Source organism: Cyprinus carpio, chromosome A9, assembly GCF_018340385.1.
Source record: "Cyprinus carpio isolate SPL01 chromosome A9, ASM1834038v1, whole genome shotgun sequence".
Taxonomy (NCBI): domain Eukaryota; kingdom Metazoa; phylum Chordata; class Actinopteri; order Cypriniformes; family Cyprinidae; genus Cyprinus; species Cyprinus carpio.
Window position 1 is genome coordinate 7,323,258 of NC_056580.1, and position 23,656 is coordinate 7,346,913.

The window sequence follows — 23,656 nt, forward strand, 5'->3', positions numbered from 1 at the left end:
ATATGGTATTAATTTTATTTGTGCAGGTCTTAAAAAGTCTTACATTTGAGCTTAAAATCCTTCAGAAACCCTGTAGAAAATAAACACAGTTAAAGATTCTACACACATGCTCATAAAATTTTACATTTTATTTTCCTGAGCGGGACATATACATCTTGCTTTGCAAATAATCACTGTAAAGACAGAAAACCTGAGAGTATTGTGTTGAAATTATTCGTGTTGTGACAAGTTTCCTCGTCATACATCAGACAGGATCAAATAACTGCTTTATCTAAACGGGAAGCCAATATGAAGTCATCTGTGCTTTAAAGAGAAACATCTGAATATTCTGCTTGTATTTATAATAATTAAAGAATATTTTTTCCAAAAATACTGCACTCCTAGTTTGAACCCTAAACATCTGCTCTACATTGTCATGTAATTTCTGATATCTGTTTAGTAAATTAGCTTTAAACCATGAATGTACTAAGTGAAAAAGGTTACGTTCACAGCTGAGTGAAGAATTTTAAAAGGCAATCGCTTTTTAAGAAAGTGTCTGTGTGATGAACTCTTGCAGCCTCCTAAAATGTCTGATTCTTCAGAATTGTTGACATTCATATGTTGCGCAAAATACAGTAAGCTTTTTAACTAAACTAAAACATTCACAACAGACATGAAATGACTAGCTAGCACAACTCTTCTGATACCCAGCCACATATCAGAGTGAATCTCACAAAACCTGACAAGAACATAATCCATGCTCAAATTCAAAACACATACTTTGCAAAAAAAAAAAAAAAAAAAAAAAAAAGATTATTTTTTACATTACCATAAAATCCCATACTCATTCCTGTAATGAAAAATAATTACGAAAAATGTAACAAAAAGCCTATTTTTTTTTTTTTTTCAATATGTAGAGTAAATAAAGAGCTGAACATGTTCTTTACGAGATTCATAACTCTAATCTGGAAAATATTTGAATCAAATATAGCTATATGACACTGGCATTAATATTATATAATCTGAACATAGCATACCTTGAAGCGGTTAACTTATACCACAATTAAAAATTTATAATAAATAAACAGATTCGTCAAGACAGACTATTAGCACAAATGACTAAATGTATCATATTGTCGTTTTATACGTTTGTGATCTATGCTGCCATGATGACTTTCTCTTAAAGCATCACCTTTCAAGCTTATTAGGGATATTATGATATTATGTGCCATCCTACATCTGCTTTTGAACCATAGAAATTGTACTTTCATGAAAAGATCCAGAAAAAGATTGCTCATGAGAAAAAGTCAAACACAATTACATTTAGTAACACACTTATAAAATGAGCGTTTCACAGCTGCAGTGTGCTGCAGTTCAGTAGTTCATTATCAGCAGGCACAGTCCTTGTCCTCACTAGATTTGCTAGATTTCAGTCCTTAGTGTCCTCAGATGAAGGTCAGCGCAGCTGGTGATAGCGAGTTCAGGAGTTCAAGGCCAGTTCGTTGAGTCATCTGCTCTGTGAAGGCTTAGCTGTCTTTGCTTATTATTTCCAGTAAAAGTGGAGACACTTCAGGCTGAATGTCCTGGATTTTCAGCACTTGTTTCGTATACTCTTCATTCATACTCCTCATCTCAGTCAGGCACGCCATGATCTTTGGGAACAGCAGACTAGCAGAGGGAGAAGGTTCAAAAGAAAGTGCAATCAAAGAAAATGTTTCCCTCATAAGACAGAAATAAAGCATTCTTACTGTGTCTCTGGCTCGGTCCTCTTGGCCTCAATGTAGGTCTTCAGGGTGAGAGCTAGTGTTTCCTGGTTGCGGTCGATCACGCTGTGTTGTTTGACACCGGGGCGATCTGTGGAGGAGACACACACATGTAAGAGGTGAAACAGCTGGCTGCGTGTGTTCATGTGAACGTGAGCTTCATCTGAAGTACCTGGGGAGAAGAGCGAGATGGCCTGCATCAGCACATACTCCTCTTCACTCAAGTGCAGCTTGCGCAGTGTGTAATGGAAGTTCATCATAGGGTCCAGCAGATGGCGCTGGAAACCAGCTGGGCAGAGGGGAGGAAAGAGACAAACTGATGCCTTCAAAAACATGTGATACATGCTGTAAGGTGAAAAATTACCCTAGATTCATTTAATGATGTTTCATTTCTAAAAGCTCTGCACATTTTGTTTGTTTCCCTAAGAGGATCGAAACCTGATTCAGATCATCAAAAAAGATCCATGAAATCAAATGAGTGTGTCAGATTCAAACATTAGATGTGAAAACTTGCAATTCCCAAGGCCTGGAGACAAAACTTGCATGAAAAATTACCCTAGATTCATTTAATGTTGCCATGCAACTTATTGAAAATTTTTTAGTTTAAAAAAATTCTGAAAACAGAAAATTAATTTAGTTTAAACTAAAATTCTTAAAACAAAAAATTAAAAAAACAAAAACTAAAGCAAAAAATTAAAAAATAATAAACTAAAAACCAAAAAACAAAAACTGAAACAGATATAAATTAAAGCCAAACAGAAATAGCTAAAAAAAAAAAAAATTACTTTAATTAGAATGAAAACTGATTAAACAACTAAAATTACTAAAACTAAAACCTAAATAAATGAAAGCTAAACAGAAATATATATATATAATAAAAATTACTAAATCACATCACAAAAACATCAATAGAAATATAAGTAACAAAAACTAATAAAAACAAAAACATTTAAAATTAAAACTTTATTCTAATTGTATAACATAATCCTCAAATTACACTGATGATGAATTTCCACTTTTGTAAAAGAAAAGAAAAGTCACACAGGAAGTGTTGACAAAGTCAGTGTGCATAGCTCAAATAATTTGGTCTTGAAAGAATTAGTGTCAAATATTCATATTCGATCTGACTTTAGTATCTTATTCTGTATGTGTCCATTTGATCTGATTTCAGACTAGAAGCATCTGACATGTTACAGGGATTATGTTTGTGACATTTCCTTGTTATGACTGCTTCACGTTGACATGGTAAAGCAGTCCCATAGTTTGCTTTGAAACAATGCATGTTCATTAAACAGAAGAGCTGTTGTGAATGACATCATTATAAAAACCATTCAAATCATAATACCAATCAAATCATATTATTTTTTACAGCTGCGTTTCAGAGATTGTAGAAAATCAGAGCAATTAGTCAATATGTAATGAAATGCCACTTCTGTAGCAACCATGATAACTGAGCCTTGAGAAACAAATATAAAGAGAAAATCAAGGATGGACTGAAGCTTATAATAACGCCAACAGACTTTAATTATGCCACATATGGGTTCTTATTAAAAGGGCCATATTTACATTAAAGTAAGCAAAAAGATGCTTATGATAACTGTAAGAATTAAAAATGCAAAATGCACTGCTAAGATAACACAAAACAGTATAACTTTTATTATGTAATTTATTTGTCTTGTGAGTTAAAATTACCATATTAGTAATCGAGTATTTTTATGACTATTATTAAATAGCTCCTTTTTTTGTTGGTGCTGGGCCTTTAAGATTTAGTGCCTAAACAAACTTGTTGCATGTGAAATGAAGAAACTCTAATGTAATGTTGGGTTAAATAGAGTTTTCAAACGGCCTCATCTTTCAACAACAGTCTCTTTGTAAAGCCTGAGTTACACTGTGACAGATTAATAAACGGTTGTTGACATGTGAATGAAGCGGTGTATCACAGGAATAAATGACATTTTAAAATATATTCAAACAGAAACAGTTATTTTAAATTGCAATAATATTTAACAATATTACTGCTTTTACTGTATTTTTGATCAAATAAATCCAGCCTTGGTGAGAATAAGAGATTTCTTTCAATAACATAAAAACAAATCTTGCCGACCCCAAACCTTTGAACGCTAGTTTAAACATACTACTTATAGCAGTATATGTTTTCACTTTACATTCTTGCAGTATGGGCAAAAACTCACACGAAAGGGTCCGTCTGAAATTTTCAAACTTATGTATGAAAGGGTTGAAGCTTACGTGTGTCATTTCCAATTACAGTACCTGTGCTACTTCTGTGGAGGAAGATAGAAAAGTGGAGGAAACAAGCTTCCATAGTTTCTGCATATTAAAGTAAAAGGGGGAAATACCCCTTAAAAATAAGTCAGATATTTGAAGTAAAAAATAAGCATGAACGTTTAACAGACTCAATCCCATATAAAGTAATGAAAATGCCAATAAACACACAAACTGATGCATGTACTAAAACAGTAAGGCAGGAAGTGTTTCTGAAACAGCTTTCTGAAAAAGCCTGGATATTCCGTTCACTTTTTCCCTGAGATGTTATTTGTCACGCTGCCTCCATCTCCTCCTCATTATCTTCAGAGACTGCCCTGCTGTGCTCCAAACACCTCTACAGCACTTATACAGTAGGGGGTTAATCCACTCCTTCCTCCTGTGTTCTCCTTTCTTCTTCCTCCTCTTAGCCAGAGCGTTATGTCTGTGACAGAGACCTTTTCAGTCTGTCATCAAAGTGCTCCTGTTGTCTTTTCTGCTTTGTGTCACGGTTACATGGCTTTCTTCCTCTTAAGCATCACAATGTATTGTGCTTGCAGTGTTCACTGAATGCAATTAATAAACGATTAAATACTAATGTGCATTATAAAAATCTACCTTTATACCTAGAAACAAGACTCCAGAATAGCTAACCACTTATTCACAGGTACACAAAAACATGGGAAACCATGGAAACCACTGATAAGTAATAAGTCGTCTGACCCTAGTGCAGTGCGATGGTAGAAATGCATGCTTCCCATATAGTCTGTAGTAGATACTAGTTTTCTAATTTACACATAAGAGCGATGAAGAACTGTGGAGTACTGTGAACTTTTGATGAATAGAAATATCAAAAGAACATCATTTATTTGAAATAGAAATCTTTTGTATATAAGAGTAATACATGTCAAATTTGATCAATGTAATACATACTCGCTGAATAATTCATGGTATTATTATTATTATCATACAGCAGAGTGTATATAAGATTAATGGAGACTTGTTAAGACCCTCACCTCGCATGGCGTCATCCAGGCAGTACTGCAGCGGGCCACACTCCCAGATGCCTGTCACCTCGTTAAAGAACATGTTGAAGTGGATCAGAATGATCTCAAAGGTGGCGCCTTTCAGCAGCGAGATCTGGTCGTCTATGATTAGAGCCCTGCCATTCACAACACAACAACTTCATTATAATCTTGCATCCGTCAAGCTGCTTGACTAAAATAACATGAGCAAAAAAGGTGTAAACATGTCTTGTCTGATCACTTGTGACCACCAGTGATGAATCTTTATATCAGATGCACTGTAAGAAGGCCAGTATTCACCTGAACATTGTAAGCGTCTTGGCGAAGTTGATTACATTCTTGATCATGTATGTGGTGAGGTCTGTAAAATGTGGCAGAGAGGTGAAGATGGCTCTTTTATGGCGATTCTTCTCTTTACTTTCAGGACTCTGAATGCTGAAGTAAGGGAACGAGGGGGAGACAAAGCTGATGGTCTGCTGCACTGCATCTTCATGCATGGTTGCGTAAGTGAACCTGTTGCTGTTTGGCTCTCGACTGCACTTGGATTTCTGATCCCGGTCTAAAGGCTGCGGACATGAAACCTCTAATAAACACAGTGCTTAAAAACAGTAGATATACAGTATTTGTCTAAATCTTTAAAAGACGATCAAAATCAGGTAAGTATGTTACCCGGAACTGAATGAAGTGGGCACAAGTCATGTCGAAGGTCTTTTGATGTGCGGTGAGCAGCTCCTGTATGACAGCTTCCTGCTGAGGGGAGAGCGTTACAGGCTCCTCCTGCATCTTCTTCCTCCTGATCTGCATCCTCCGCTTCTCCACGGCCTCATCCGACATGATCACTGATCAAAAGAACCACAGGAACCAAAGTGAAGGCTACACTATGGAATTTTTATACACAATTAGGTTTACACTACTGAGTAGGAATGCTTTTGACAATAAAAAAGTAATATTGTGAAATATTATTACAATAACTGCTTTCTATTTGAATATATTTTTAAATGTAATTGATTCCTATAATGTAACGTAAACTTATATGAATGTCTTTAATGTTGCTTGATCAATTAAATACAGCTGAAGACAAAATTATTAGCCCCCCTATGAAATTTCAATTCTTTTTCAAATATTTCCCAAGTGATGTTTAACAGAGCGAGGGAATTTTATCACAGTATAAAGATAGAGAAAGCCTTACTTCTTTCAATTTGCCTGGAATAAAATAAAATTTAAAAACTGCTAAGGTCAATATTATTAGCCCCCTTGAGACATGATCTATTTGACTGACTACGGAACAAACCACTGTTGTCCAGTGACTTGCCTAATTAACCTAATTAATCCTCTAAGCCTTTAAACTGCACTTTAAGCTGAGGATTAGTATCTTGCAAAACAACTAGTGAAATAATATGTACTGTCTCACTATTGCCTATTGACATCAGAGGGCTAATAATTTTGACCTTTTTGTTTTTGGTTATAATTTTGTTTCTATTTGTACTGCAAACACTGCAAATTTCCTAAATAAACTATTATGTTTAGAAATGCTGTGTTGAAAAAAAATCTTCGCTCCATTAAACAGATTCTGACGATTCTGATTACTATTATTAGGCTAATAAACATAACCATTAATCAAACATTTGTGTCTCTGTGTGAAAGCAGCTTTCTTAGGGATTAGGGAACACGGAAAGTAAGACTCAATCAAACTTACATTCCCTCTTCATGCCGATTGAGAGGCATTTCTGGAGTCGGCAGGACTGGCACTGTCTCCTGTTGGTCTTAGTGATGACACAGGTGTTCTGAAATGGGCAGCAGAGCTGTGCGGGTCGCTTCATGGCACGCTACAAACAAACACAAAGGCATATGTGACCCTGGACCACAAATCAGCCATATGGGTCAATTTTTTTTAAATGGAGATTTATAAATCATCTGAAAGCTGAATAAACAAGCATTCCATTGATTTATGGTTTGTTAGGATAGGACAATATTTGGCTGAGATATACAACTATTTGAAAATCTGGAATCTGAGGGCGAAAAAAAATAAAATCGCCTTTTGCCTTTAAAGTTGTCCAAATTAAGTCCTTAGCAATGCATATTATTAATCAAAAATTAAGTTTTGATATATTTACGGTAGGAAATTTACAAAATATCTTCATGGAAGATATGATCTGTACTTAATATCCTAATGATTTTTGGCATAAAAGTGTAAGGTCCACGCACTTGGCCCAAGGAAGGTATCCAGTGGTGGCTGGAGGTTCCCAGTGTGTTCTGTCTTTTCGGCGCACAAAGTTATTTAATTTAAATCAAATTGTAATCTGACTCAATTTCATTATCTAATTTGACTCCATTTTACTATAATCTCAAATTTAGGTTGAAAGGCAAATTGGTTGTTTGTCTGTCTCTAATTATTATTTCTGGTTCTGTTTAGCCCCCTACAGTCACCTATGTAACAACTTAGTTAAAGCGCAAACAAAATCAGAGGTTATGGCTAGCACTATGAAATATGCTAATACTTCCATAGTGTTTTATCTAGCTTCCCTATAGTTAGTTTAACTATGAACAACTTGAATAAAGCTTAGACAATAATCAGAGGTTATGACTGGCACTATGAAATATGCTATACCAATAGTGTTTTTTACCTAGCCCCCTATAGTTATTCTGACCACATAACAACTTGAATAAAGCTGAGACAATAACCAGAGGTTATGGCTAGTACTATGAAATATGCCCAAACTATGCTAGTAATCCAGTAGCATCTGTGGGGTGTCCCGAAGATGCCTGTGTATGTTTGTATTGTCTGTTTCAAAGGAGATCAAAGTATCTGAGGTTCTTTCATCCTTACAAAAGAAAAATCGATAATTTTGACCTATACAATGTTGCATACTATTGCTACAAATATACCCATGCGACTTAAGACCAGGGTCACATATGCTAGAGTCAATCTCATTGACTGCAGAAAAAATAAGACACCACAAGATACGAGCACAACTGTCTACCAGTGTCAGATATTAACTTAATTAAATTGCATCATTTGTCTGCTGGACCTGATTTTCAGGAGCATTTTTACCTTCACAAGGGCAAATTATTATTTGTTTCCTAACCATAAAATACAATGCATTCTGTCCAAGTCTATTTATTAAAGGTTTCCTTTAAATTGAAACACAAATTCTCAATATGTATATATTTTTAATCGACTCATCAATGCAACATCATGTAGGCTAGCTGTGTATAATAGATACAATATTAAAACATAATAAATGCTCTGCTAGTTCTGTTACATTTGAATAATTTGCTTGTCAGAAAAGCAAATAAAGAAAAAATATGAAAGCAAGAGGTCATTATTGAGTCTGCAGACACACTTAACTCATACTAAACCCAACAGCATAATAAAATAGCACAGAACAGAATAAAACAGATTAAATGTTAGATAATATATAATCAAAGGAATGCACTACAATGTCATTTTTGGACCCCTCATTTAAAAAATCTGAGACATTTTTGTTACTATCAGTGATCATTGTTTTGCCCCAAGCCCTGGTTAAAGTGTTAGTTCATCCAAAAATGAAAACTCTGTCATCATTCCCTCGTGACTTTACAAACCATTATGACTTTTTTCTTCTTCAGAACTTAGAAGTAGGTATTTTAAAGAGCGTTTTGACAATTTTAGTCCACACAATGAACATTCTCCAAAAATATCTTCTTTTGTGTTCCACAGAAGGAAAAATTTTTATACAGATTTGTTAAGACAAGAGGCTGAGCAAATAATGACAGACATTTCATTTTGGGTCTGAAAAAAGTAGGTTGGTCACAATTTCATATGCTACTGTTTCCTGTAATTTTATTTTATTTTTTTAAAGGTTGCTTTATAAAAATGTATGCAAATCAGAACAATAAAAACTAAGTGCATCAGAAACTGTTAATACACTTTACATTTACATGTAGTCATACACTTTTACAAACATATCCTTGATATCTGTTTTTTTTTTCATTAACTCTTTATATAAAATGCTTACAAAGAATGGTTATTTTTTTTTAATAGTGTACTGGGATAGTTGGGTAAACTATTAAAGAGATTACAATTCTGTCATCATTTCCAAACCTGGATGTCTTTGTTTCATGGAACACAATATAGGATATTAATAAAGTTCAGTGAATGACTACTTAAACTCGCTAATCACATAATTCACATTCTGCTAAACATCCCAGTAGAAAGAAAGTCACACAGGTTTGGAACGACATGAATAATCTTCGATCACAATTCCCTCTCACATCCTATATGGAGGAAGGACATCTGGGATCGATCTGTTCACTCACCTGAAGAAGCCTTTGCAGCCCTCACAGGTCATGGCATTAAAGTGGTATCCTGTGGATTTGTCTCCACATACTTGACAGATTTTGGGCTCACCATCATCCTCTGTTTCTTCCTCAGACCCATCACCGTGTCCCGAATCGACAAGGGGAGAAAGCTCCTCCATTTCTTTACTCATCCTGAGCTGAAGTATGCACTGCAACAAAAGACGCATGTCACTATCACTCATATCTTCTCATTACCACACATTTGTGTGTTGTTTCGACAAAGAATGTCTTCATATAGAGATTACTTAAAAAAAAAACAATCAAAAATTCAAAACCACTGAAAACTCTGGCACAATATCCAGAGACATAATATTTGCACTGCCTCAGTACAGAACGTTAATATACTGAATTGCCTTGGTCGATTCATTACAGACCAAACACCTTCGTGTCTGTTTAGCTCTGCATATTTTATTTTTGTAGTACTTCATATATGCATGTAAATGTACTGTACATTATATAAAAGTTATAGGCCTGTGGGTGTGTGCGTGTGTATGTATAGGCTAATATATATATATATATATATATATATATATATATATATATATATATATATATATATATATATATATATATATAACCTAACTGAACCGAAAATACACCATTCTTGGCCTCCCCTGCCAACTTTAAACGCGTAAGGCCATGATGTTTTTAAATTGCTTGAATCAGGAAGGAAGGTACCATTAAGGGAAACATGTGCAGAACAAATATGTCATATACCATAAGCTACATAAAATTATTATGAGGACACAACTGTAAAAGAATATGCCATGTTTCAGCCCGTTGTTTTGGAAAGAATGCGTCCACAGAGTTATATCTTCATGAATATAGCACAGTCACGTTCACTTGTGCAGCCTCTCAGACTTTTGTTGAACTGTAAGGAGCAATATTATGTATATCGTGCATACATTATTTATCTCATGCATTTGGTTGAGTTGCGTAATATGGTGATTATTTCTTAAAGGGGTCATATGATGCGATTTCAATTTTTCCTTCTCTTTGGAGTGTTACATGCTCTTGGTTCTTAAAGAAGATCTGTAAAGTTGCAAAGACTAAGTCTCAAATCCAAAGAGATATTCTATAAAAAAAAAAAGTAAACAACCACTACCAAAAAAAACTCCTCCTAACAACACCCCCCCACATGTCTATGTCACGATGTGGAAAGATTTGCATAACGCCGGCCAAATGTTTACGCAAAAAAAGAAGGCGTACCTTTTATTCTCGCTGTAGTATTGTTGCCACTGCCAGTGCCACCAGGTTGTGGAGATGCTGTGTGTTTCGATGTGAAAGCGAAACTACTTTGTTTGGCCTTCCAAACGAGGACGATATCCACTTCATCATGCCTTGAGCTGATCTGTGCTGGTTGCTGAGGTAATACATCAACTTCGCGCTGTGGATCGCAGGACCGGCTTTCACCGTGGACGAAGCGGAGTCCAGCCCGGGGTCATCACATGTGGTTGCTGCAATCCCTTCTTCGAGTCCACCGGCCACGCCGTTCTCTAACTCGCCGGTCGTTCCTCACTCTAGCCTGCCGTGTGTGATGCTGTGTTTCGTTGTGAAAGCGAAACTACTTTGTTTGGCCTTCCAAAAGAGGACACGACTAGAAATCAGTGGTTAAGTTGTATTCACAACACTGTTCCAGAACAGTTCAACACAAATATTCAGATGTGTGCAGTACATTTTATGGAGGACTGTTTCCTGATCTGCCATCTGTTCTGACTCACAGCCTGTAAGTACGTTTTTTATATTTAAAGGTTTTGCCACTGATGATTCTAACGCGAGTTTGAGCAGTGTAGAGAAGCGCTTGTTGTTTGTCGTTTCTCCAATCACAAATGCAGACATGGTTTTATGTTTACGAGGTGCGATGCAACGTAACGCGTAAAAAGACAGCATAAGTCATTATAATCCATAATTATGTCCCCACTTGATGAAACAAATGCTTCGTTTGTAATGGGTTTTGATGTTTTTATCTCGTTGTGCTGGGACACAGCATCACAGTATGGTAAGGGGCGTAACATTTCTGTCACACGCTTGAGGTATTCAGCCAATCACAAAGCACTGGATAGAGTACGTGGAAAATAATGTTGTGTTTATCATACCAAAAATCTATAAAAAAATCCAAAAGACGAGCAACAAAAAAGCAAAAAAAATGTAAAATAATGTTGAAAATAATGTGTTTTTTGAACCTCAAACCAAATTAACACATTTCATTACACCAAATACACCAAATATTATTCTTTTTAGCAACATCATATGACCCCTTTAAGCGGGCAGCGCGAGCAGCACAAACAATGCAGAATATTAATAACTATGACTGGGACAGTCATATATATAACATTATAATGAGAACACTATTATAATAAACGCTGTGATTTTTTAGAGTTTAGTTGCCTTGCTTCGTTGCGGGATTGCATGCATTGTGCGTAATTCCACAAGTTCAGGGAAATTCGCGCAAACGTTTATGCAAATGTAGGTTGAATCCAAACAGATTATCAGAGCAGATCAGTCATTTTTAAACTTTCTGTGAGACGGAATTTCACAAACAGTGCGTTTCACAAACGTACAAATAGCATCACATTTATAATATCCACGCCGAGTTTGCTCTGCAGACAAGCTGCGCGCAAAACTGTCACTTGCGCGTCGTTTTGATGCCAATTTAAAGAGTCATGCTATTTTAACCCAAAAAGTACGCGCGCACTTTCTGAGAGATGGTCCTCAATGCGCTCTCAGCCAAAGCGCGCACAGCCGCCTCTCAAACAGCTCGCGACTCTAGAGTGTCAGATTGAGTTATTGCATATTGATTAAAATCATTTTCATAGTCCGGCTATTCAGTTTTATTTATCCATGGCACATGCATTTTTATATGTAGCCAAAGTAATGTTGTCCAATGACTTGTTTGCATTATTTAGTCTTTATTTTATTTTTATTACTTTTTATATCTGTAAAGAAAAGAAATACTATTATTATGTTAAATGGTCAGATAATTAAAAAAAACGTTATTGTCATTAATGTTCAATTATTATCCACTTGTACATGAATAACACTATATGCCTTTTTAATTTCGATGAATAAAATACAATGAGATCATTTCAATAATGCACTGAACTCACTAATATCACATCCATGATTCACACAAATGACAAACCTTGTAAACAACCTTTGCAACTAACCTGTCTGAACGCACCAATAATAAAATCACAGTGAATAAAACAAATATCAATTATCACATATCCATTACACAGTTAATTTATCCTGGCTGTGAAAGTAAACGTAGGCTACAGCAGAGCAGGTGTTCAGAGTTTAGGAAACATACCCTTTGCATGATCCGTGTAATGCAGAAAGAGTGTGTAGCTACTCCAGGGCAAGACCTTTATCCTAAATAAGCTATTGAAAGAACACGGCGCATACACATACAACAATGGCAAACAAAGCTGACATTACATGTTGCCATGGTATCCATGTGAGACCACTAAGCATTGGTCAAGTCAGACTCCCACTCTAAGCCATAATACTGAAGTGTCTGCAGCATTAAAATCTATTAGTGTTGGATGAAGGTTCCTTTTTTTTCTCCGTGCATGAGGGAAAAACACTTTAATTTAGCAGATGATTTACAAATGAGAATATAATAATAATAATGTTACAGAAATGTCTGTTTAAAATCAATTTTGTTTGTTGAGCAGTAAATCAGCATATTAGAGTGATTTTTGAAGGATCATGCGACACTGGAGACTGGAGTAATGATGCTGAAAATCCAGCTTTGATCACAGGAATAAATTACATTTTAAAATAGAAAACAGTTATTTAAAATAGCAATATTCAGTTTTATTAGACTGTTGGTCAAATGAAATAACATCTGGCAACCTGTTGAGATCAATAAGTTTCTAAAATAAGTTCCCATCTAAAATCACAATTTTAAAGGGACAGTTCACTCAAAAATGAAAATCAACTGAAACACATTTGAGATATAAAAGAGTGAATAATGACTTACATTTCAAATCGTTCAGCACTCAAAGCTATTGTACGGCTTCAGAATACTTGCAATTGCAATATAGTGCATGAGTTACTTTACTTATACAAAAAAAAACACAACAAAAACCATAATTAAAAATCTAATCACTAACACCTCACTAAAATCACACAGCCTTATCGTTTACTGCTATTCATTCAGCTTTGACTCCTCATGGCTTGTTTTCAATTTAAACACACAAATATTTGCTTCCACATATGGTACAAGTCCACCAGACTGGTGCAGATTAAAGTGTTTAAGGAATTGATCCTAAAACCTTAATGCTAACAGTTTATGCAGAAGGACTCTCTGGGTCCAAAGAGCAATAACCTGCTGGTTAAGAACTATTATACACTATTTTCTAAAAGGTTTTTCGTTTGCCTTCGTACAATCAAAACACAGGGTTGTCAGAATCAAGAGGAAGCTCTCAAGTGCCGGTCCTCCCCCAACAGCTTCAGTTACCCTGCCTCTTATCCGCTCAATCTCTGCATTATCAACGCCTCTAGCCTTTTACTGTTCACTTTCTCTTGTGATTAACAATACTGTGGAGTCAGACCCACTGGACTGTTTAGGATTTGCATTGTGAAATTCAATTTTAGAACAATCAGCAATTCCTCTCCAAATCCCAGCTCAGATCATCAAGTAATAGGGTAGAAAAAATAATTAAACAATTATATATATATAAAAAAAAATGGGATGTGAGCATATCTAGTCCTGAGCTGTGTAAATGCATTTTTCATTTGCTAATGCTCTATTGATCCATCTTCTTAGTACGTCACTGGAAAATGTCACACATTGCATTGACAGCATGCTAATTGTTGTCATAAAAGATTACATTTGTTGATTTGAATTACAAATTATAATAAATTTAGCAATAAGCCAAAACATTTTTTTAATCAAAATGCTATATTTCTTCTGATATAACACAGTAAGAATCTATATGATAACATTTCAGGTCTTAACATCCTCATGTGACTGTGACTCTATGGCTACATTCACACTTCAGCTGAATGTGGATCAAATTTGATTTTCTGCTGAAATCCAGTATAGATAGATATGACTGAAGAAAAAAAAACTGATTTATTTACACATGAAATGTGTAATGGCACTTGATTACTATTTTTAAAAAAACATATTCAGTGTGATTATGTGTTGATCTATGTCACATCTGGTGGGGGGGGGGATGGGACAGATTGAGCTGTGTTTTCATCCACTGCACTTTTCATAGTCATGATGTAGTAGTAGTAGTGAATTTAATATATATATATGTGTTTTTTGTTTTTTTCCAAGAAAACATTATTTCAGTCTTTCTATTTCAAAATGTCATGTTTAATTCAGTTTGTTACTTGCTGTTTCTTTTTAATTAATTTTGGAATTTAATAGCAATTTTTCAGTGAAAACTGTTTCTATTTTATTATTATTATTATTATTATTATTATTATTATTTGTAGTATTTGGTAATATAATCACAGAGTTACAAGCACACTTCATTTACATCAGTGGACTTCATCTAGGTCTAGGACTATTAATTTGCACATTTAGAAGTCCTCCAATGCATATATCTTTATCGTTATAATTAAGTCTTTATAACTTTATAAGTTAGTCAAGTAGGCTATGCTTCCTTGTGTATAATTTTAACCAATGTCTGACAACGCATATTTAAGTGTTCATTATTCACAGAGATTGCGCTCTCATTCACTGATTGAAGTCCTATACACCTAATTTCATTAAACATTTCCTTTGCACTCTTATGGTGATGTCATAATGTACGCCTGAGGACAAAAGGTTCAACAGGCTTTAATAACTATCATTTAAAAAAAATGGTTAGGTTGTCGGTTGGGCTAATCGTTTTTTTTCCCCCCTCTCTCTCTCCATACAGCAGAGCTTGAAGGGAACCAACTGTCTTCAGAAAAGATTCGATGTAATTTTCATTTCATCTTTCCTGTCCACATTATTCTTCAATGCGGAAGTAAGCCTATACTTCTGGTTCATTAGCTGCTGGAGAATAAAAAACAAGAAGAATAACAACGTGCAGTAGACGGTAAAACCGTTTTCACTACAAACCAGTGTGTTCATAATTAAGATAATACATTAAAATAATAAGGTAATATCAAGCAGCAAAATGAGCTGTTTTGTACAGCTAAAAATAGCTGGATACAGATGAGACTGGAAGACAAACCCATAAAAATTACAGTGCCCACAAATAGCAGATCTCTTGAAGTGTGTTTTATTACTGTCTCATACAAGCGTTCGGAGGAAATGACTGACCAAATATTACCTTGACAACGCTGTGTCCGTGCAGCATTCAGCACTCCATCAGTTGTTGCAAAAAAATATTTATTATTATTATTATTTGTATAACATTAAAATAAAGACAATTTTAACTAGCCTATTATACTTACGTTTGTATGTGAAGTCGAAATCAATCTCAACTTTGCTTTAAAAAGCATTACAAGATCTACTAACCGAAGATCACATGATCACAAACGGAAATCACTTCCGTGAAGTGACCATCGCAAGTTCCTTTCGCTAATGGACTTTTGGAAGGGCCCTCGTGCAGGGATTCAGTTGTTCACTTATGTCTGGAACATCCCTACAATGACATACTCTTCCCGAAGTGACAAAAAAGCCATTACGAATTATTCCAATGTCTGACAAATTAGCATTTGTGAGCGCAGCACTGCTTTGATTACAGCCGTTACTGAGGAAACCACAATTTATGCCGCTCCTAAAGAGCCTCCTGCTGTAAGAGAATAAATGTTAATTTTCAAACTGCCGGTCTGCTGTTTTCAGACCAATGCTAAAATCGGCCGATGTTTTGAAGCAGCAAACATGCAGAACAGAGTTGTAAATGTAAATGTACAGTTACCCGGATGAGCCTGTGTTATCAGCTTTTGCCGGCTGTTATTGAGGGATAACATTACATACCTTGCAATGTCACGACTGACCAATCAGAATCAAGTATTCCTCAGAGCCGTGTAATAAAAACTGAAAATACAGGCGTATCCGGGTAACTGAAGACGGTGCTATACTCTTGCTAGGAAAAGTTTTTCTCAGTGGAAGCTTTGCATTTGGATAGCTAACAAAATATTAAAACTCAATTCAATATTATGTGTACAACTATTTAATTATGTCATCCTGGTATCGCAGACCCGCTCTCTCGTTTCATACAAATGCAGCTGCTGCCATTTTGTGACTATTTGTACACTGTAATCGATTATAAGATAACATGCTGGTGAGATTTTAAAACAGTTTTGAAAATGTACATCCGCAGACCATCCAAAATGTAGATGAGTTTGTTTCTTCATCTGAACAGATACGGAGAAATTTAGCACAACATGCATTATTATGTAAACAGTTTGAAGTAAAAATATAATTAATAATAATAATAATAATAAGAAGAAATGTTTTAGCTGTTTTAGAAACACAGCTTTTCGCTTCACAAGACATTAATTGATGGACTGGAGTCGTGTGAATTATTTGTGGATTACTGTGATGTTTTTAGCGGCTGTTTGGACTCTCAAACTGATGACACAGATCTGTGTTTGATTCTATGTAGATGAAATACAGCATCAGAGGTGCTTTTTCATTCCCATGACATTCAGTATTTATTTCAGTCAACAAGAGTCATCACATAGTCACTGTGAAGTGTAAAAGCAGCTACAAACAGCTGAATATATGCAAGGATGACAAAACCATTCACAACTCAATATGCAAAAATGACTATGACTGTACTAGATAACAGATAACATGTAAAACTGAGCCTGTGCACTTCAGGCTAAATAAAATGCACAAGTTTAAAGGCTTATTAAATATTTGAAAATGAAATTACATCTCTCAATATTTTACTTCTCTCAATATCATTAATGTGCTGAGAATCCAGGACACTTAATCTCCAAAAGGAAATTTGACTTAATAATGGGGCCATAGTTTTCCTGTAATTTAACACCCCATTGGTCTGTCCTCCTGGTTATTTGACATGTTGTGAATTTATTGTGTCATTATTTTCATAGTAAAAAAAAGTGACTCATTTATTAAAAGACTATTTAGCTGTAGGCTACCATAATTGATGTTATTTGGAAGGCAGTTTCAGTAATGATATATTTCCCTAAGGAAAATGCAGTTCTACAGAATGTCCAAACAATAGAGAGCTGCATTACATTTAAGCAATAGCATGTTTAGCTAATAGCTGTAACTGCCACTATGTCAACACGTTAGAAACAGGCCAACAGTACAAACCACACAAAGCATTCCTCTGATATTTAGACTAAATGAAACAAACTTTAGCAGATATGGATTTTTTTTAGTTTGTTTTGTTGGTTGTTTAATTAATGGAGAATAACCACACACTTGGTGAGCTTAAAACAAAAAAAACACAAAAATAAAAAAAGAAAAAAATTAAATAAAAAAATAAATAATTAAATACAATGTTCTTTCTTTCACTCTTGATTGTAAAGAACTACACTTTATCATTTGTACTGCATTTTTTTTTTCTCCCAACAAAAGGTCAGGGTCAGAGACAAATTTTTCCATTATTTGCCTCCAGGAATGTATTCATTCATTATTTTTAAGGCAATAGCTTCTTTGAAACAGGTCTTCAATTTGCAAAGTCCCCCTCAGGCAGACAGACTGAACCAAACGCTGAAATTTTCAGCAGTGCCTAATCTAAGCACTTCTGGTTGGACTTTGTATTCATAAGCTTAACATAAATGTGTGTGATCGGTTATAATGAGTGGTTATAAATGCAATTCTGCAAAAACACATAAAAAGAAATCTGATTCAGTATGAGCCGATCCAAAGGTATAACAGCAATCTATCTTTTCAGTGGCCAGCTGTACAGTAATAGGCATTTTGTGCCCGAAGACCCTGGAGACTGGGTTAAAAAGACATCTAACTAAAACAATTCTTCTTATTCTATGAGTAAGATAAAACATAGTACACCCATGTTTTTGTTAAAAAAATAAACACCAATACATTTCAACATTTTATTCTAAAACACAACGTTCATTCAAAGCGTAACTTCATTAATGTCTCAGTAGCTCTGTTTATGTTGGAATTAACACTTTAAGCAGGTATTACAATTAATGTTAACTGAGCATCTACACACATTGTTTGTCTTTCGGTGTGTTTTTTGGTGACACACAAAGCTTGAAGGTTTTCTTTTCTTTTACTTTTTACTTTTTTTTTTTTCATATAGCTAGCAATACATAAACTTTCCAATTTAGGCTGACCCACAACTTACTCAATATCAGTGCACAGCTCTCAAAAAACAGTTTGGTTTGGTCATGGCATCCAGTCAAATATTTCTGAATGAACAGTGACCGTTCATCTAGGTCCATAGGTTCAGATTCTGTATAACTGAGCATAGTGTGGCTACTTCCATGTCTCTCTTATGTCAGTCTGCCATCTCGCTCAAGTTTTTATACAAATGCAAGCAAAAGATCTCATATCTAAAAAGCTGTTACAGTAATATGTATGGCCTTGGAAGACCTCAGCATTAATTTTATGATAAACACAAAAAGCTTCGATCAGCTAAAAACGAAGAAGTCTCTAGTTAAAACAAACAAACAAAAAAAAATTGTTTAGAAAATCAGTAGACACTAAGGTCTGAATGAGAAAGAACTTAAATGGATAGTCAAAAACACGTTATTCCAATCCTGTATGTCATTTCTTCAGGATAACACACACACAAACACACTCTCTCTTTTCTCTCTCTCTCTCTCACACACACACACACACACACACACTCTCTGTCTCCTCTCTCTCTCTCTCACACACACACACACACACACACACACACACACACACACACACTCACTCTCTCTCTCTCTGTCTCACTCTCTCTCACACACACACACAAACACACACTCGCTCAAACACACACACACACTCTCTCTCACTCTCTCACACACACACACACACACACACACACATAAAGATATTTTGAAGAATGCTGGGGACCAAACATTGGCGCACTTCCATTGTGTGGAGAGAAACAAATTCTCAAAATACCTTCATTTATGTTCCACAGAAGAACCTTAGAGAGTTTTGGAATGTCATGAGGGTGAGGAAATTTTGTCACAGCTTAAGGATAATATTTGTAATAATGACCGACTACCAGTGTGTTATTTTTAATAATTTTATTTAACTTGTGTGAAAGCAATATCACATAAGAATGAAGATAAAACAGCAGTGAAGGGGCACTGGGTTAAAGTTAACAAACTGCGCAGACTATACTGACTGCATCGACAAGTCTAGTTCAGCACAGATTTCTCAGCCTCGGGAATGAATGTAGCCTATGCATCGCGCTGAATATATAGTGAATGAATTGCTAAATGGCTTTCAATAGCGTGTTATGCTGACAGAAGTTTGTAAATCGCTTTAGCTGGCTCTTTATCTGACCTTCGAGACGCCTCAACAGTACAGTATATTAAAATCCCATCAAATAGTACAGTAGATTGAAATCCCGTCAAACGCATACCAAGCTGACATTCATAACTATAGTTTACAAGCGGCAGCATTTATCTGTAGGTGCACGTTCAAGTTTGTTGTCACGTCTCGCGATCTGCTGTACTTCAGCAGCTAAATAAAAACAAACGCACTTACCATGTCACATCAGAAGGACATTCACGCAATGCCTCAACATGACCATGTCCACTGAGCTCCGACGTCAGTCATGACTCGATCCGTTTCGCACGTAACTGACTCACAGTCCTGATTTTAAAGAACGCATATAGTACAGACAAGTGGTCGAGCACTAACAGAAACTTACTTCCTGGTTACAGATGTCCTGAGAACGACACGCTTGACGGAAAAACGAGAAAACATGTCCTCATAGACGCGAATGCGTTGCTTGTTTTCCTAATTTCCTGATCGGTCAAAAGAGCAGATCGTCTGAAAGTCGAAAGGGAAGGGAAATAAAAGAAAGCACAACCAATCACAGGCGGGGCAAACTGAATGAAGTATTATGCAATTTGTTTATATAAAATTATGCAACTACTGCTACAGCAGTATAGGTATAGCCTAGTGTATTTAAAGGGGTCATGTGACATTGCTAAAAAAGAAAATTATTTTGTGTATTTGATGTAATGAAAAAAAAACCTTTATTTTCCACATACTGTACGTTATTGTTTTTCCTCTATGCCCCGCCTTTCTGAAAGGAGTTGATTTTTACAAAGCTCATCGGTCTGAAAAGCGAGGTGTGCTCTGATTGGCCAACTATCCAGTGTGTTGTGATTGGCCGAATGCCTCAAGCGTGTAACGGAAATGTTACACCCCTTAACATACTCTGATGGCGCCTCCTGGCTCAACGAGACAAAACCAGTAAAACTCATTACAAACGAGGCATCTGTAGCATCAAGTGGGGACATAATTACGGATTATAATGACTTATACTGTCTTTTAACGCATTGCGTTGTATCTGCATTTGTTATCGGAGAAACGAAAAACAACAAGCACTACACTACACTGCTCAAAACTTACATTTGAATCATCAGTGGCAAATCCTTTAAATATGAAAACGTACTTACAGGCTGTGAGTCAGCATTATTTGTCAGAACACCGGCATTGTAAGCTACTCTCACAGGAAACAGTCCTCGTCCTCCGTAAAATGCGCTGCACACATCTGAATATTTGGGTTGAACTGTTCTGGAACAGTGTTGTAAATACAACTTATCCACTGATTTCTTGTTGTGTGCTCTTTTGGAAGACCAAACAAAGTAGTTTCGCTTTCACAACGATACATACAGTGTCTCCACGACATGGTGGCGGCGGCAACGGCGAGAATAAGAATTATGCCTTCTTTATTTGTGTAAACATTTGGGCGGTGATATCAAAGACAATAGAATACCCAAGACGTGTCACTTGTATAGTTTTGAATGGGGAAAAAAGCAATGCTCAATATAGCTGCTCAATCGCAAGAAGCCCTGCCTTCTGAATAAAAGAGACAATCGCTAATCGGTAAAGTCAGTGGCTGTTTCTCAATATGCGTTCTTTAGCGATCTTGCGTCCTTGTGTTCTCGCTATACGTCATCATTAACCGTCGAAGTTAAATTCCAATTCTCAAGAACGCAAGTACAGAGGACGCATGGAAGTGCCCGTATGTGTTCTTGATATCGAGGATGCATCGAGTGCAGACTTGAGAGAATCGAGCCGTTAGAAATCACAGAAGACGCTGTGCGTTGCCGGTGTACGGAAGCCTGTAAGCTTTAAACTCGCTCTCGCAAATGCTTGACGGCTCTTGAAAAGTAAACATTCACCGTTTTGTTTTACTTAATTTTAATAAAATTATAAGACCCGGAAGAAAGTCCGCAGTATTTTTACTGGCATATTAAAATTAATCTTAACATAGTAATAGTTAAACATATAACGCTATAAAATAAAACGATATACAATTATACGGTATGTAAATATTATCTATAATAGTTTGAAATGTTTTAATAAGTTATGACATTTGTTTGTAATGTTATGTTATATTTATGGTTCATTGGCCGCTGTTTATGCTGTGATTATGCGGTCAGATAAGCAAGAACGCATCACATCTCAATACTCATAAGTGCGTTCTGTGTTCTCGCGTCCTTTCGAGTTCGTTCTTCCAAGGAAGCTTGGCAAGACCGGTCTCCACGAGAACACAAGTCCGTTCTTTGCATTCTTGGAATTGAGAAACAGCCAGTGTATCACTGCAGCTGCCGTTAGAAGCGTCCCGGTTGCTATAGAAACAGTCAGTGTTCCGAGACATGCGCTTAGGTCTGCGCATGCACACTGGCTGATCTAGCCTGAAAAATAAGCTTATTATAAAGCCATTTGAGCAAAAGAAACTACATTTATGACAGTTGTTGTCAGATTTCATTGGTGATTTCAAATATGAAATTTAATCGTAAGCTTAGTGAACAGTTTGGGAGAATTTAATGTTTCCCCAAAGCACAAAGCTGACCTCATACATAATTCCCCCGGAACTGCTTCCGTTTACAACAGTGAGTGCAAGCTAGATTAAATTGATTATTACATTTTAAATATGGTTATTTTTATATTATATTATTTATATTATATTTGCCTTTGTTCACCCCCTGAGCCATGTAAGACACTTTTTATTTTGGATGGGCACTTTTTATTTTACTTCTTTTGGACTGATGCATGGCAACAACTGCTGAGTGCCATTAAACAGCTTGAAAGATCAAAGACAATATTAAATATAACTCCGACTGGATTTGTCTGAAAGAAGAAAGTCATATATACCTAGGATGACTTGAGGGTGAGTAATTTATGGGCTAATTTTCATTTTTGGGTGAACTAACCCTTTAACTTTTATAAAGAATATCTCTTTGGGTTTGAGACTTTAGTCTTTGCAACTTCAGGGATCTTATCTATTCACGAACAGCTTGTAACACTCCAAAGAGAAAGGAAAACTTGATAATCGCATCATATGACCCCTTTAAGCCAATGTATTGATTTTCCTCAAGTGCGCCTCTCATTATTAAACTTATGCCGGCAATTAGCCTATGCCTTAACTAATTAAAATACAGACTACTTATAATTTTGTTGATAATTTTAGTATTTTTTTAAACTGTTGTGTGCTCTAAAACTGTAGCCTATAAATTATTCACAACCAAAAATAAATCATAAATAAAAATCAATTAATAATAAAAAAAAAATCCACTGTCGATAGCGATGTATAAAATCAACTTAAACATGAGCGAAATCAGTGTGGGATAAAAATGGAAAATGTGACTGCAACTTAAGTTGCTAATGAATTGCAATCCTCATTCTAGTCTTGAAAATGCTAATTGTCTTCTGGATTTTAGGGCCACAAACTAAACACCTTTATTCAGTTTGGTGAAAGTAAAAAGTGTCACCAGAAAGTACATATTTCATCTTTTACCTTATTCTAGTCATTTTCACACTTTAGACAATGGCTGAATTTGTAATAGCACACTACTACTATTTCTGCCAAAAAAATAAAAAGTGAAGTTACATAATACTTCAACTCTTTTATCATATTGGTATTTCCTTTAGGAATGCTAAACTAGTTATTTTTGCCCATTCAGTTAGATGCATAGTGTTATACGAAGTGGATTACATGGATGATCTAGAAATCCAGACAGGTAAGACTGTAGGATCAAAATTTAAGCTTTCATCATGTATACAAATTTTGAGAAGGTTAGGTTCAAAAACACTTGAATTTAAGTGGTTAAAGAGGGAATCTACATATCATCAGTTAAGCCAGCTCAGACAGGATCTAATTGACCTAATGGTCAGAGAAAAAGCCACCCAGTCTATTAGTGCAT

At 35.6% G+C, this 23,656-nt stretch overlaps 1 protein-coding gene across 4 annotated transcripts; it reads right to left on the reverse strand.

The window, feature by feature from the left end:
• Positions 1 to 113: 113 nt before the first annotated feature.
• On the reverse strand, positions 114 to 20,300 carry LOC122134364 (nuclear receptor subfamily 1 group I member 2-like). Of its 4 annotated transcripts, none has more exons than XM_042763341.1 (9): positions 20,146 to 20,300; positions 9,329 to 9,519; positions 6,726 to 6,856; positions 5,699 to 5,868; positions 5,330 to 5,595; positions 5,021 to 5,166; positions 1,915 to 2,031; positions 1,728 to 1,833; positions 114 to 1,647 (listed from the first exon to the last, which is right to left on the reverse strand). In XM_042763341.1, exons 2-9 carry the CDS (start codon positions 9,499 to 9,501, stop codon positions 1,506 to 1,508), a joined length of 1,251 nt encoding a protein of 416 aa, XP_042619275.1. In that variant the 5' UTR covers positions 9,502 to 9,519; positions 20,146 to 20,300; the 3' UTR covers positions 114 to 1,505. The 4 variants fall into 4 exon arrangements, with proteins under 4 accessions (XP_042619275.1, XP_042619274.1, XP_042619276.1 ...); XM_042763340.1 differs by having other exon boundaries at positions 19,980 to 20,292; XM_042763342.1 differs by lacking the exon at positions 20,146 to 20,300 and adding an exon at positions 10,580 to 10,641.
• Positions 20,301 to 23,656: the final 3,356 nt, after the last annotated feature.

Coding starts and splice junctions, on each gene's coding strand:
- LOC122134364 (XM_042763340.1), bottom strand. Junction 6,857..9,328: donor GGCTGCAAAGGCTTCTTCAG/GTGAGTGAACAG, acceptor TGTTTGTTTGTA/GCGTGCCATGAAGCGACCCG. Junction 1,834..1,914: donor CATCTCGCTCTTCTCCCCAG/GTACTTCAGATG, acceptor TCTCCTCCACAG/ATCGCCCCGGTGTCAAACAA.